Here is a 14,606-nt window from a genome sequence, read left to right as displayed (position 1 = left end):
ATGGAGAACACACGCTAAAAGCACAGGCATTTAATGCAGATACACACACCAAATGCACAGGCATTTAATGGAGAACACACGCTAAAAGCACAGGCATTTAATGGAGAACCCACACCAAATGCACAAATGGAGAAAATGGCTGCTTTGGAAAATGGACTGTGCCATTATGGCCCACTGAGATCCTTCCCCAGGCTCCCCAAATCTCAGTGTATTTTCCAAGCGGGTGTTGGCAGCTCTTTCTATTAAAAGGGCGTTTGCCTCTGAGGTAGACCATTCTGAGAGCATAAGGCCACTCATGGTCAAAGAGGATGGACATGGACTTTTCAAATCTAGCACAAAGATTCCACTGAGTGTGGGTGTGCTTTACTCAGACTTGCAAGGATAGTTATGGACAGGAATTGTAAAACAAATACTGTCACCAGATAAGTGGAGATCTCGCATTTCCAAAGCTGTCATTGTCTTTCTAGAGCTCACCCACTAAACATAATTGAGTGAGTTAAGAACAGGTCAACCCCACCCTGCTGACTGGATTTTGAATTAATTTGTGCTCTGTGTTTTCTACAGGATGCATTTTCCTCGCCTTCGTTGCATCTTTCAGGCTATTCTTGGTAGGAAAAGTACCTTCCTCCTTATCTCAGCATTCAGGTTAATTAAATAACCATTTTTCCTTGGCAAAGCTGGCCTGTGGCCTGTGAAAGATCATCACAATAAACTTAATATTTAAGACACTCCCAAATGCTGGTGTTTTCAATGCAAGCATGTACACTGCAAAATCAGGTAGACATAATGGCTTGATATGGTGCCCTTCCAAACCTTGCCACTCAAAATACAGACCAAAAATAAACCGAAATCCCTTTGCATCCAGTATGACAAGCGTTTAAGGAATCCTTGATTAGAATTTATCATCTATTTATTTCATTCATAGGCCATCTATGAATGACACAGCTAATGTTGATCTCACTCCCTCCACATTTATCTTCACAACAACGCTATGAGGTAGATTAGAGTGTGTGACTGGCCTACTAAAGTCACCCAGCAAGTTTCCATGGTAAAGCTGGTATTCAAACTTGACTCCCCCAGATTCCAGTCAAACATTCTCACCACTATACCACATTGGCTTTCAAGCTGAAAGGGGAAAAAATTGCCAACCTGTTAATGCCGTGTGTGTTAAGTACTTAAAACAGCGCTACTAACTCCCTATTCAGCAAACCAGCCAATATTAAGAACATAAGAACAAGCCAGCTGGATCAGACCAAAGTCCATCTAGTCCAGCTCTCTGCTACTCGCAGTGGCCCACCTTTGGGAGCTCACATGTAGGATGTGAACGCAATGGCCTTCTGCGGCTGTTGCTCCCGATCACCTGGTCTGCTAAGGCATTTGCAATCTCAGATCAAGGAGGATCAAGATTGGTAGCCATAAATCGACTTCTCCTCCATAAATCTGTCCAAGCCCCTTTTAAAGCTATCCAGGTTAGTGGCCATCACCACCTCCTGTGGCAGCATATTCCAAACACCAATCACACGTTGCGTGAAGAAGTGTTTCCTTTTATTAGTCCTAATTCTTCCCCCCAGCATTTTCAATGAATGCCCCCTGGTTCTAGTATTGTGAGAAAGAGAGAAAAATTTCTCTCTGTCAACATATTCTTATCAGGGCCAGCCCACCCAGATTATTTTAGTCTCAGAGGGGGAAAAAACAAACCCCTGAGCATCATATTGTGGAACTTTTCTTGTACTGGTTACTTGACTAGTTTCTTGTTCCTTTACAGCCAGGGACAGCACTGGTCATTTTGCTATTCCAGGAAGAAAATTCAATTATATCTTCCCCCAATGGTGGTAAAAAAAAATACAATGAACACTGTGCAGCCCTTTAATAACCCATATGCTAAAATGTCATTTCAGTAGACAGAATCTTAAGATCTACCTTGCTTACAGGCAACTACACTTACTAGGGAGTAGGTCTTAAAGAAAAAAAGCAAAACTTGTAAACATACATAGGAGCTAGAGTGAACAGGCTCTCTTTTAGCTTTTCTCTCATTATCGTGATAGAGATATTAGTTTATAGATGTATTAAGCCATAAGGGAAATATATTTAATCACACAAGTTATATCTGCGCAGCCTCGAACAATAAATCATTGAACTCTTTGAGGAATCTTTCTTGGAACTAGTTTATTTTAACCTGACTCTGTGGCAGGACTTTGCTCTGTGCTTATCAATCGCCCACCCTTTAATTTCAATATGCCTGGTGCCCTGAAATACATATCAGTAATTTGCCAGCCTCAACAAGGAAGCCCCACTAGAACTAACTGGAAATCTGGATCTATGAGAAATCCTGTGCAGGATTACTTGGCAGTGACCCCCTAGGAACCAGAGTTGCCAGGTTCCTTTTGGTCACGGTTGGGGATGAGGGGATGGGATTGCTAGATCGAGATTGGGAAATCCTGGAGATTGGGGGATGGAGCCTGGGGAGGATCCTCAGTGGGGTGCAACAGTCCCCACTCCAAAGCATCCATTTCCAGGGGAATTGATCTTTGTAGCCAAGAGATGAGATGTAATTCCAGGGGGATCCCCTCCCGGCCCCACCTGGAGGCTGGCATCCCAACATGAAACACAAGATCAGGCTGCCGCGGTGACGCTACGATCCACTCTAAACCCTTGCCTGGGGATAAATCCCAATGAAGTAGGCTTACATCCGAGTAAGGATGCGCAGGGCTGAGGTGCGATTCTATGCGTAACTTTCTGGGGAGCGAATCGCAAGCAATCAAAGGGCTGACTTCCGAGTAAGTTAAGTCTGCACAGGGGCGAACCTAAGGACAACTTTCTTGGGAGTAAATGCCAGTGAGTTCCAGTGGGGCTTCCTTTCGAGTAACCATGCACGCGAATGCTCTGCAACAGATCTTTTCTCTCTGCGGCGCTGCGCTCCCGGGCGCGCAAGACGGCACCGTTTCCCGGGGAAGGAGTTCCTTGCAACTCCTTCTCTGTGCGCCCTGCTGCGCACGCTTTCTGAGCCTTGGGTAGCTCGGAGGGGGTGATCTTGCGGGGTCTTCGCGGGACATGAGCCCCCCACACCGTCCCCATCGCCCGGCGAGCAAGGGGCCGGATGGACCAGGCATTTGCAGCCGCCCTTGACGCCTATGAGCCGGCAGTGCCTGCGCGGCCTGCTTGTGTTTACACCAGCTGCTACTGGTAAGGAGCCATTGAAACCCTACGTGGAGGGGCTGGGTAGCCCAGATCCATCCAAACCGGCCCCGGCCCCTATAAGCACGAATCCTGATAGGGGATCTACTAAACCGGTTTACAAGAAACCATGGGAACTGCTTGCTGGCCTTTTTAGGACATCATGGGAACATAATATTGACTTGTATGGATTTCACTGAAATACACTGAATTAGTTAAAAGTTACAAGGGAAATGGATTTAGAGCAGGGGTCTGCAACCTGCGGCTCTCCAGATGTTCGTGAATACAAATCCCATCAGTCCCTGCCAGCCTGGTCGAGGTGGCCCATGCTGGCGGGGGCCTACAGAGTGAATCCATGAACTTTATCTGGAGAGGCTGGAATTACACAGACTTTCAGACTAGGAACCCACTCTGGGTTTGGCATGACAGCCCCTAGAGTGGAATGACGGTCCAGAGCATAATTTCCCAACTAACTCATAACATAATGAAATACTACTCATGGAGGGTAAGCTGATGGTACTACAACATAGTGACCCCCCCCCGCTCTGCTTCCGTTTCCCCCTCCACATTGACATGTCTCTCTTTTTTTATTATTTTTTATATTGTATCATTTGAATTTTACAGTTTATAATAATTCCTTCTTCATACATTTTCTAACAATACATCCCCCCCTTTTCTCCCTCCCCCATTACTACTTCTTCATAGTTTTGTCACACAAACAGCAGTAAGTTCATTCTCTGTAGCCTCTTCTCCCATATTTCTTCGTTGACTCGAGCTTCTTTCATCCAGTCCACGTATATTATCCATATCTTCAAAATTTCATTCTGTTTATCTTGCCATTCTGTCATTCTGTTTATTTTTGGTTAATATATCGAAAATATCAAGTGTTACTTGTTCCCAGATATATTCTAGCCATTTGTGAACACATTGAAATGTCTCCAAGAGAATTTTCCGTATCTTCCCGATAAGAGATTACACCTTTGCAAAATAAGTTTGCATCAGTGCATCTGACAGGTGTACGGTAGGCAGAAAATTGGCAGAATTAGACCGGGGAATTCTTAGGCTACAATTTGGTCAGAAGTATTAGAAAGAAACATGCCTTAGAAAGTAGGGGTAACCTTTGAAAAGAAAAAGCTAAAATGTGTTATGTATGTGGGAAAGAATGTGAAACTAAGTTGAGGTAGTTCCAGAGGACAACCATTTTGGTCTGCAATAGGACAGTTAGATTCATGCCCAGGAACATTTTAGAGTTCAACAAGATATTCAGAGTATAAATGTCTGAGAGTCAAAGCTCCTGGGTGCTGTGTGGTTTCCGGGCTGTATGGCCGTGTTCTAGCCCGGAAACCACACAGCCCGGAAACCACACAGCACCCAAGTGATTCCGGCCGTGAAAGCCTTCGACAATACATTAAGTCAAAGCTCCATTTGTCAGTCAGGAGTAAGAATGGAGATTTGATCTCCAGCAGTGGCGTAGGAGGTTAAGAGTTTGTGTATCTAATCTGGAGGAACTGGGTTTGATTCCCAGCTCTGTCGCCTGAGCTGTGGAGGTTTATCTGGGGAATTCAGATTAGCCTGTACACTCCCACACACGCCAGCTGGGTGACCTTGGGCAAGTCACAGCTTCTCTGAGCTCTGTCAGCCCCACCTTCCTCACAGGGTGTTTGTTGTGAGGAGGAAAGGGCAAGGAAATTGTAAGCCCCTTTGAGACTCCTGCAGGAGAGAAAGGAGGGATATAAATCCAAACTCTTCTTCTTCTTTCTGTCCCAGTTAGGTGGGAGGGCTGTTGCAGTGAAAGGAACACTCAGGTTTTAAAGGCACATATCTATAGCTTGATTAGATCTGTGGGGAAATGCTTGGGGGCAGAAAATTACCATGTGCAATGAGATAAGAGATCCTATGTCCCTACTGAGGAAAGTGACTTGTTCTGAACTTGTAAATGAATCACCCAGTGAAATTGCAGTTAATGAAATTACAATCTTGCATTGTAATTTCCCCTTGAAGTTTTTTTGTTTGGGAAATACTGAAAGACTAACCCTTATTTTATTCCACCATAGAGAAGGGCCCATTTCACCATTTCATCCAATACATAATGAGGATCTTCAGTTCATAGATAAATATATACATGATTATTAAGAAATAAAAGTTGTATCCAGTCAGGTCAAGAGGCCATGAAATGTAAAGAAATACAGGTTTAACATTATTGTGTGAAGTTTAAACGTGATCAAGAAAAGAACAGTGACAATTCACAAAAGGAGCAACTCTTCATAGTGTAACCTTCCTGGTTGATAAATACTGAGAAGTCCCAAATCTTTGTCCCAGCCCAAGAAATGCAATCAGATTTAGATCAGCAGTTTATAAAACTATATTCCAGAAAAAGAACTTCCAAGGGAGATTCCAGCATGAGAATGATGAATAAACAGTCATCAACACATTTGATTGCATTTCCTAAGGTTTCCTGGGTTTATATTTGAATGTTACCAAATAATGTCACATCCTGTTCTTTTTGCTTTCCACTGCCTTTGGACCTTGCTGCATACTAGCTTTTTCATCTGTAACCATGAACATAAAAGCATAAGAATGTGAGTAGAGCAGGGTTATCAATTTCTTTTTTTATGAAGAAGAAGAGTTTGGATTTATATCCCCCCTTTCTCTCCTGCAGGAGACTCAAAGGGGCTTACAATCTCCTTGCCCTTCCCCCCTCACAGCAAACACCCTGTGAGGTAGGTGGGGCTGAGAGAGCTCCGAGAAGCTGTGACTAGCCCAAGGTCACCCAGCTGGCGTGTGTGGGAGTTCACAGGCTAATTTGAATTCCCCAGATAAGCCTCCACAGCTCAGGCGGCAGAGCAGAGAATCACACCCTGTTCCTCCAGATTAGATACATGAGCTCTTAACCTCCTACGACAATGCTGAGAGACAGATATGAAATAAATGTGACTTGGGTTGGGTCCTGGTGGGGTGTGGCTGCTTTGACGGCTGCAGAACAGCACTGGAAAGGGGTGTCTGGACTGGAAACCTTGCAGCTGGGTTGGGTGGGTGGGGGCTGCTTTGAGAGGCTTATCAGGCCTGTGAGCCCCTTGAACCCAATTTGGCCCTGGATCGGGAGCATGGGGGAGAGGTTATCTCAGCTGGCTCACAGGCCTGATAAGCCCCCTAACAAATGTTTGAAGACTGCCAGTATAAGGGAATTCACTACCTTCCTAAGCAACTGCACTGCTGAACTCTTACTGTAAAAGAATTCCTAATATTTTCCTAGTTATGTAATAAAAAGTATTTTCGTATGTCTCTCCTGCCTTGCTACATTTTCAAACTGACGATCCCTGAGCGGACTTTTTCTTTCCTCACTTAAGCTCCTTCCGCACATGCAGAATAACTCACTTTCAAACTGCTTTCAGTGCTCTTTGAAGCTGTGCGGAATAGCAAAATCCACTTGCAAACAGTTGTGAAAGTGGTTTGAAAACGCATTATTTTGTGTGTGCGGAAGGGGCCAAGAGTTTGCTGCAGGATGTCATGCCTGAGAATGGAGCCACTTCCTGCAAATTAAAAAGTCCAAATAAATATTTGCTAGCCTTTCAGATGCCATGATGAGATACACGCACACACCCTGTTTTTTTTCTGCAATGGATGAATGTTGCTAACCATCTGAGATCACATAGACTGACTTCCCTTGTCTTTTTCACAGTGAGGAAAATGTGTGGAAGCTTTGCGAATACGTCCGGAGCCAGAATCAATACCCATTGGAAGAATTTTATGCTGTTTTCATTTCCAATGACAGAAGGATGGTGAGTCAGGAAGCTGAAGCACAAAATGATGTGAGAAACTCAGCCTAGTGCTTAGGAGACATGAAGATTCTGTGTTTTCTGTGGCTTCAAGCCCTTTGCTGTTGGCCTTGGGTCCAGATTAGGGTTGTTGTTATTGTGGGTGTTCTAAATTGGCCCTGCTTTTCTGCCATTAATGGTAGCCCAGCAAGCATCAATTAAATTCACAAAAATCGTGCTATCGTTTATTTTCAAACATCGCCGCCCACTAAATTCCCAGGAATCGGGTGACAGTTAAAGGGAGAAGAGAAGCAGGAAGCAAGTCGAATGAAAAAAAAAAGTCCTGATCCAGATGAGTGCAGTGGTTAAAAAGTCAGAGAGCATTAGCGAGACCTGGGTTTGAATCACCACTCCACCATCGATGATCTTGGGCCTGTTATACACACTTACCTAACCTATCTCACAGGCTACTTGTGAGGATAAAATGGAGGACAGGAGGACAACGTAAACCACTTTGGGTATCCTTTAGGGAGAAGGGCAGAGTATAAATGAAGTAAACGAATAAATAAACCTCCATTTAGCCATGAAGGTCATTCTTTGACCTTAGGAGAGTCACGGCCTCTCAACCTAGCCTACCACACAGGGTTAGTGTGAAGATAGAATGAAACCGGGGAGAGCTATTTACTCAACACGTGCTTCTTGGAGAAAGGTCAGAAATTTTTAAAAAATGCAATAGGGTTTTTTAATATATATACTTGTTCCTTTGTAACCTGTAGGTACCACTTTGGAAGCAGAAGTCGAGTTGTGGAAATCAGCCAGTGATTTGGGTGAGGAAATGCACTTTGCTCTTTGCTACCATCCTAGCGCATACTATGAATGTACAAAACAGCTTTATATTGAGCTAATATAATATAATCCACCTGAATACTTCTTTCTCCAGTTGGTGTCAACTTTCTGGCCAAGTGGGGGTTTGTTCCAGCCTTTTCTCTTGTGGGATCTTTTGTCTGAACTGAGATCTTTCTGCATGCAAAACATTTCCAGTAACCGTGTGCGTGAATGTTCTGCAACAGATCTTTTCTCTCTGCGGCGCTGCGCTCCTGGGCCAGTCTCAGTTGTCTCAAAAATCTCTCAGCCACACAGAGGCAGGCAATGGTAAATCATCTCTGAATGTCTCTTGTCTTGAAAACCCTACAGGGTTGCTGTAACTTAATTGTGACTTGACAACAGGTTGTTTTTTTTGGCTTATAACTTTTTTATTGCAGTTTCAAGATATGGAAGAAAATGTACATTGCTGTTGTCACCGCTATGAGCATATGTATTGTACTAGTTTAGAAGGGAAAAAAAGAAGTTGGTTTCAAAAGAAAACCTATTCTACTTATCTAGTACATAGAACTGCTGCTCATTTTTATGTAAGCTCTCTTTCCTTCCCCCTCCCGCTTCCCTCCCCTCCCCGCGATTTACCCCTCCCCTTCCTGACTTCCCCTCTGCTTCTCTCCAGAATTATATCAGTTAGTTACAGAAAATTTAAACAATAAAAAGTTGTCAAGTACATCTTAACTCAAGTTAAGGGGAATGACATTTATATACTTTATTTACATACTTTATCCAAGGCTGCCAAGTTTGGTAGTATTCTTTGGTTGGCCTTCCTTTAAGGTTAAAAGATATTTTGTCCATTACATATAGTCTTTGACAACAGTTTTGACCACCACACTGAGCTACAGCCCATGGTACATGTAGAAAGGGCGTAGCTGTCTTCCCACAATAAGGTGTTCTTCTCACATTTAATGTACTTGCTTGACTGAGGAACCAGTGGAATGAAATTATGACTGAATGCCTCTAAGTTAGAATCCCTCCTAAGTGCAACGATAGTTCAGCACCTCGGTTGGCCTTGGATAACTGGGCCGCCATGCTTGGTACAGAGGGCTGGTGCAGAGAGCCATCGACCTCGGGGGCAAAGCACAGCTGGTAGGAGGCTGCCTCTCGCCCTCGGAGCACTGCATGGTTGTGAGGAACCTGCTGCTAGATCGTTCATTGACTACCTGATTCTGGGTTGGGGTTTCATCGGTAGCAGAGCAGCTTCTTTACTGTGAGCTGTTGAATGTCAGCCCTCAAAAAAATCCTTGAAGGCCCTGCGAAGAGTCACCATAAAACAGCTTGACGGCCTTTTCCACCAATGAATTTTTATAGTGGTGGAAAGTGCTGTTGAGTCACAGATAATGTACCCATGCAGTTTTTAAGACAAGACATAGATGGAGGGGTTTCCAACCAATGGTACTCCATATATTCATGGACTACAATTCCCATCAGCCCCTGCCAGCATGGCCAATTGTAGTCCATGAATGTCTGGAGCACCACAGGTTGGCCACCCCTAACACAGAGAAATAAAGGAATTAATTTCTGTTGAGCTCAAAGTAGAAGGGAGATTTGAACTATGGATTCCCCAGGAGCAGCAGTGGCGTAGGAGGTTAAGAGCTCGTGTATCTAATCTGGAGGAACCGGGTTTGATTCCCAGCTCTGCCGCCTGAGCTGTGGAGGCTTATCTGGGGCATTCAGATTAGCCTGTACACTCCCTGCAGCCAGCTAGGTGATCTTGGACTGATCACAGCTTCTCCAGAGCTCTCCTCCAGCCCCACATCACCACCTCACAGGGTGTTTGTTGCTTGGCAAGGGGAAGAGAGGCAAGGAGATTGTAAGCCCCTTTGAGTCTCCTGCAGGAGAGAAAGGGGGGATATAAATCCAAACTCCTCCTCCTCCTCCTCCTCCTCCTTCTTCTTCTTCTTCTTCTTCTTCACTGTCATGACCACTAAAAACACATAAAAGGTAACTTTAACGTTGTTACATAGGGTTATGTAAAGTTATGTTACATAGAGTTATGACCAATAAAAACACATGAAAGGCAACTTTAAAGTTGTCACATAGATACTTTTTCCCAACCTCATGTATTATTGTACATACTTGCAGTTAACAAGATTTTTTTCCCCAATTTACAGGATTATCATGTTATTTTACTTCATGTATCAAACGCAAACCAGAACTTTATTTACGATCTTGACACGGCGCTGCCTTTCCCGTGCCCTTTTGATACTTACGTTGAAGAGGCCTTTAAATCAGACAATATTCTTGATGCAGCATTTCGAAGGTGAGGATGTAAAGCGCAAATTGTGGACATGATGCACTGTTCTGACTTTAGGATTGTGTGGTAGCATTTCACAGCTCGGAGCTAAATAACGTCGCCTGGTAAATAATGTCCCATGAAACTGTTGAAGGCTTTCACAGCTGGAATCAACTGGCTAGGGTGGGTTTTCTGGACTGTGTGGCCGTGGTCTGGTAGTTTTTGCTCTGTGTCTGTGGCTGGCATCTTCAGAAATACAGAAACAAATACAGAAATGCTACCAAAGCCTAATACACAAATAAACAATAATGCACGACACTATGTCCCAGCTGTTGGAAGTTCAAATATAAAGCACAAACTATGATATGCTCAGCTTAACCTAGATGAGAACACATCGAAGGAATGTGAGTGACAGAATTGTTCCAGGTATGATACTCACAAGCTTTAAAATCTACATGCTGTCGAAGCAATGATGAACAAAAGAATTTACTGGGGACTTGTTCCATTTTGTGCTTTTGGTATTGGGTATCAGCATCATGCTTAAGACCGACTGTTCTTGTGGATTTACACAGAGACATTTTGTTTTTGGCTTGATTCTCTGATGTGATAAGAGAATCTGGCTTATACAGAGAATTTCACATGTCTAATATAGAATCTTCACATTGTGTTTCCTGTGCCATGGAGAGAAAGACATCTTACCACGACATGCCTCTGAAGATGCCAGCCATAGATGCAGGCAAAACGTTAGAAGCAAAAACCACAAGACCTCAGCCACAAAGCCCAGAAAACCCATAACAGCCATGCCATGAAGCCTCTGTTAAAAGGACGGGATTTTCCCCCCCTCCAGGCTGTTGTCAATCAGTCCTAAACTGATTTTAAAATTTTGGTTTTATGTATTTTTATGCATTCTATTTTAAATATTTTTTTAAATACTACTTTGGCAACAGCTACTATCACAAGGCAAAGACCTGCATTGTGCGACTGAAGTTGTTGCAGTAATTTTGTGGCTGGTTCATCCTCCTGCGGCAGCCATTTTGTAGCTGCACCCACTAAACTGTGTCAGAACTCCATCTGTGCCCACAGGCTTGAAAAGGGGCCTGTGAGTGACTGAATTCCATGAAAAGTCAGGTCCAGGGCTGTAGCCCAAATGCTGCATTTTTCTCCCTGGTGTCTTTGCTGCTGTTCAGTTACAAAGGGAAATACTTAATAAGTTGGGGTGCTGTGTGGTTTCCGGGCTGTATGACCGTGTTCTAGCAGCATTCTCTCCTGACGTTTCACCTGCATCTGTGGCTGAATGCATCTTCAGAACCTCTGAAGATGCCAGCCACGGAATGCAATGCCAGAATTCTGACCATACAACCCTAGAAGCCACACAGCACCCCAGTGATTCCGGCCGTCAAAGCCTTCGACAATACTTAATAAGCATAAGCATTTTATTGTCATTGTGCACGCACAATGAAATTTACAGCAGCATTCCTCGATGCACACAATTTCAGACTCATCATACTCACACAATTTCATACAATACATCATACTCATACAATACAATTTCAGACTCATACATCATCCTCACTTCCCCCTTCCTCCACCCATCCCTACACAGCCCCAAACACATCAACACGAAGCCGCGGAGTTTAGCATAGCCACAGCTCTAGAGTAGAAGCTGTCTCTAAGCCTCTTTGTCCTAGTTTTGATAGACGCCATGAATCTCTGCGGATGGTAGCAGTTCAAAAAGAGAGTGTGCTGGATGAGACGGGTCCCTCAGAATATTTTGGGCTTTTTATAGGCTTCGGGAATTATAGAGTTCTTCCAAGGAGGGGAGAAGGCAGCCGATAATCCTTTGTGCAGTAGTGATCACCCTTTGGAGCGCCTTCCTATCTGTTTCTTCCCTTTTTACTCTGCAGCCAGTGCTCAGGTCTATTCCTGCAGCATAAATGTACCCACAAAACCTCAGATCAGGGTTCATATTACGAAAAGGACACTCGAGCCAGCAGCTACACTTCCAGAGAGTCCATGAGTGAAACAGGATGTTTCCCGTCATTGTTGTGTGTTGAAGTGCGTTGAAGATTAAAATTAAAACTTTGGGGGTGTGGGGTAGCGGTGGGTTCTTCACTTTTTTTCCAGGACTCTTAGATTTCCTGTAACCTACAGGTGTCAGTCTGTAAAATGCATGTATTTAAAGTAGGTTTTCCCTGTTCAGGTTGACTGTGCTTGTACAGTTCAATGCTTACAAGCAATAGTTGGTTCAGGTGCAACTGAAAGATACAAGGAGCGGAATCAGCCCGCTGCTTGCTGATAGCTCTCCTGTGGATTAGACCTCTCCTGTCATTTGGCTTGTCTAGAAAAGTCCGAGTGGTTCGAGCGGATTTGTATCTGAAGACTTTTGCTTCCGACCGGTCCCACATGAAGGATGCCAGTGGGGATTGGCTAAAGCCGCCTCCCCCGTACCCATGCATTGAAACTGCAGGTAAGTCTTTCTTGTTGCCTCTTGTCAAAACTAGATCCCATGACTACTGCTGCTTGACCTATATTGATATTTAGATATTTATATCCCACTTTTCTCCCCAGTGGGGACTCAAATTAGTCTCCTGGGATCCTCACAACAACCCTGTGAGGAAGGCTTGGCCAAGAAACTGACTGTCCCAAGATCACAGAGTTGGTAGGTGAGAATGGGGATTTGAACCTGCATTCTCCCAGAGCCTAGCATGGCACTCTAACCACTACGCCACACTGGCTCTCCATCTCAATGACTTTCTTTGTTACCACACTGGCTCTTTAAGTTAGTGACAGTGTGCTAAAAGCTGTGTTAGGGTACAAAAGCAACCTGGTCTCTTCCCAGAAGACTTGGGTGTGGCATTAGGTCTAAGATCCAGGTGGCCTCTCTGCTGAAATCCATCACCTCATCCCAGTAAAGGACACCCACAGGTAGACTAGATACTGTTCATTCATACAGGATGGAGATGAGTAACTACACTGGGATATTTCCAGATAGTAGTAGTAGTAGTAGTAGTAGTAGTAGTAGTAGTAGTAGTAGTAGTAGTAGTAGTAGTAGAAGAAGAAGAAGAAGAAGAAGAAGAAGAAGAAGAAGAAGAAGAAGAGGAGGAGGAGGAGTAGTTTGGATTTATATCCCCACTTTCTCTCCTGCAGGAGACTCAAAGGGGCTTACAATCTCCTTGCCCTCCCCCCCTCACAACAAACACCCTGTGAGGTAGGTGGGGCTGAGAGAGCTCCGAGAAGCTGGGACTAGCCCAAGGCGTGCCTCCAGATGTTCATTAGGACTGCACCCCATCAGCTCTGTCAGCATGCACAATTGGCCATGCTGGTAGGGGCTGATGGGAATTGTAGTTCCTGAACATCTGGAGAGCCGCGAGGTTCCTACCCTTAGCCTGGGCGCAGGGAGTGCAAAGGTTAATCTGAATTCCCCAGATAAGCCTCCACAGCTCAGGCGACAGAGCTGGGAATCAAACCCAGTTCCTCCAGATTAGATATACAAGCTCTTAACCTCCTACCCACTGCTGCATAGTGCTGCATAACTGCATAGGTTTATGGCACCAAAATAAAACTGGTACCTTAAACACTAACCAGATTTTGTTACGAATATTGTTTCAAACTGGCTTCTCCTTGTAACATCTTCCACCAGCCCCCGTGCTTCTCTTTTGGACTACAGCTTGCGTATTAATACATCTGCCTGATATAGGGGTCTCCAGCGTCATGACCATGGGCACCATATCACCTAGCAAGACTATCAGGGCCAGCCCTGCTTAGCTGCTGAGAACTAAGGAGATAAGAGTAGCCTGGGCTACCCAGGTCAGGCACAACACAGTTTGGGAGACTTTAAAAAATGTTGTAGTTTTCTTTCATTTGCTCTCCAGTTTTCTTTTTTTTCTTTTTCTTTAATTTTAAGACTTCAAGATGAACCTGGACGATTTCATCAGTATGAGTCCAGATGTTGGATCAGGGTCCGTATTGCCGCTTTCCGAATTCGTACATGGGTTTGGCAGCCAAAGCTGAATGCAGTTCGCAGTGGACAGTGAAATCATTCCAGTTGAAGCACTGCTTTGAGGACATTTGCCAGTCTATTTATTGATCTTCGTTTGTTTGAAATTGGGATATAATTTGTTTCATTTTTTTGGAAATAAAAAGAATATGTTAAACTAAAAACAAGTGTTTTAACTTTTTTGAAATCTCTTGCAAGAATTTTTTGAAACCCTACCAATTTTTTAAAGTATTTATAGAGTCTTTTATTATGTGTGTAGAATGCAATCAGGTCACAGCTGACTTAGGAGAAAACCCCAGCAAGGGGCTTTACAGACAAGTGATTTAGCAAAGGTGGTTTACCACTACATTTCTCTGCAGTGTATTTCTTGGTGGACTTCTTTTCAAGTACCGACCCTGCTTAGCTTGAGAGATCTGAGAACATTGGGCTATACCATGCCATCTCCCCTCCATAAAGTCTTTTATTAGGATTAGGATTAGGATTAGCAGAATAACACAAAATGCTGTGGAAACTTATGAAATCTACAGAATAAGTGGTCTTTATTGTAATGTACAGCCTACTTTTCTCC

General features: G+C 44.0%; 1 protein-coding gene across 1 annotated transcript; it reads left to right on the top strand.

The window, feature by feature from the left end:
- Nucleotides 1-2,945: 2,945 nt before the first annotated feature.
- On the top strand, nt 2,946-14,202 carry NTAQ1 (N-terminal glutamine amidase 1). Its single transcript, XM_048508009.1, has 6 exons — nt 2,946-3,183; nt 6,854-6,953; nt 7,706-7,756; nt 9,920-10,068; nt 12,384-12,508; nt 13,946-14,202. Exons 1-6 carry the CDS (start codon nt 3,098-3,100, stop codon nt 14,050-14,052), a joined length of 618 nt encoding a protein of 205 aa, XP_048363966.1. The 5' UTR covers nt 2,946-3,097; the 3' UTR covers nt 14,053-14,202.
- Nucleotides 14,203-14,606: the final 404 nt, after the last annotated feature.

This window comes from Sphaerodactylus townsendi, linkage group LG09 (genome assembly GCF_021028975.2).
Source record: "Sphaerodactylus townsendi isolate TG3544 linkage group LG09, MPM_Stown_v2.3, whole genome shotgun sequence".
Lineage (NCBI taxonomy): Eukaryota > Metazoa > Chordata > Lepidosauria > Squamata > Sphaerodactylidae > Sphaerodactylus > Sphaerodactylus townsendi.
Note: the sequence above shows the minus strand (reverse complement) of the source record. Positions and strands in the feature narration are given on the sequence as shown.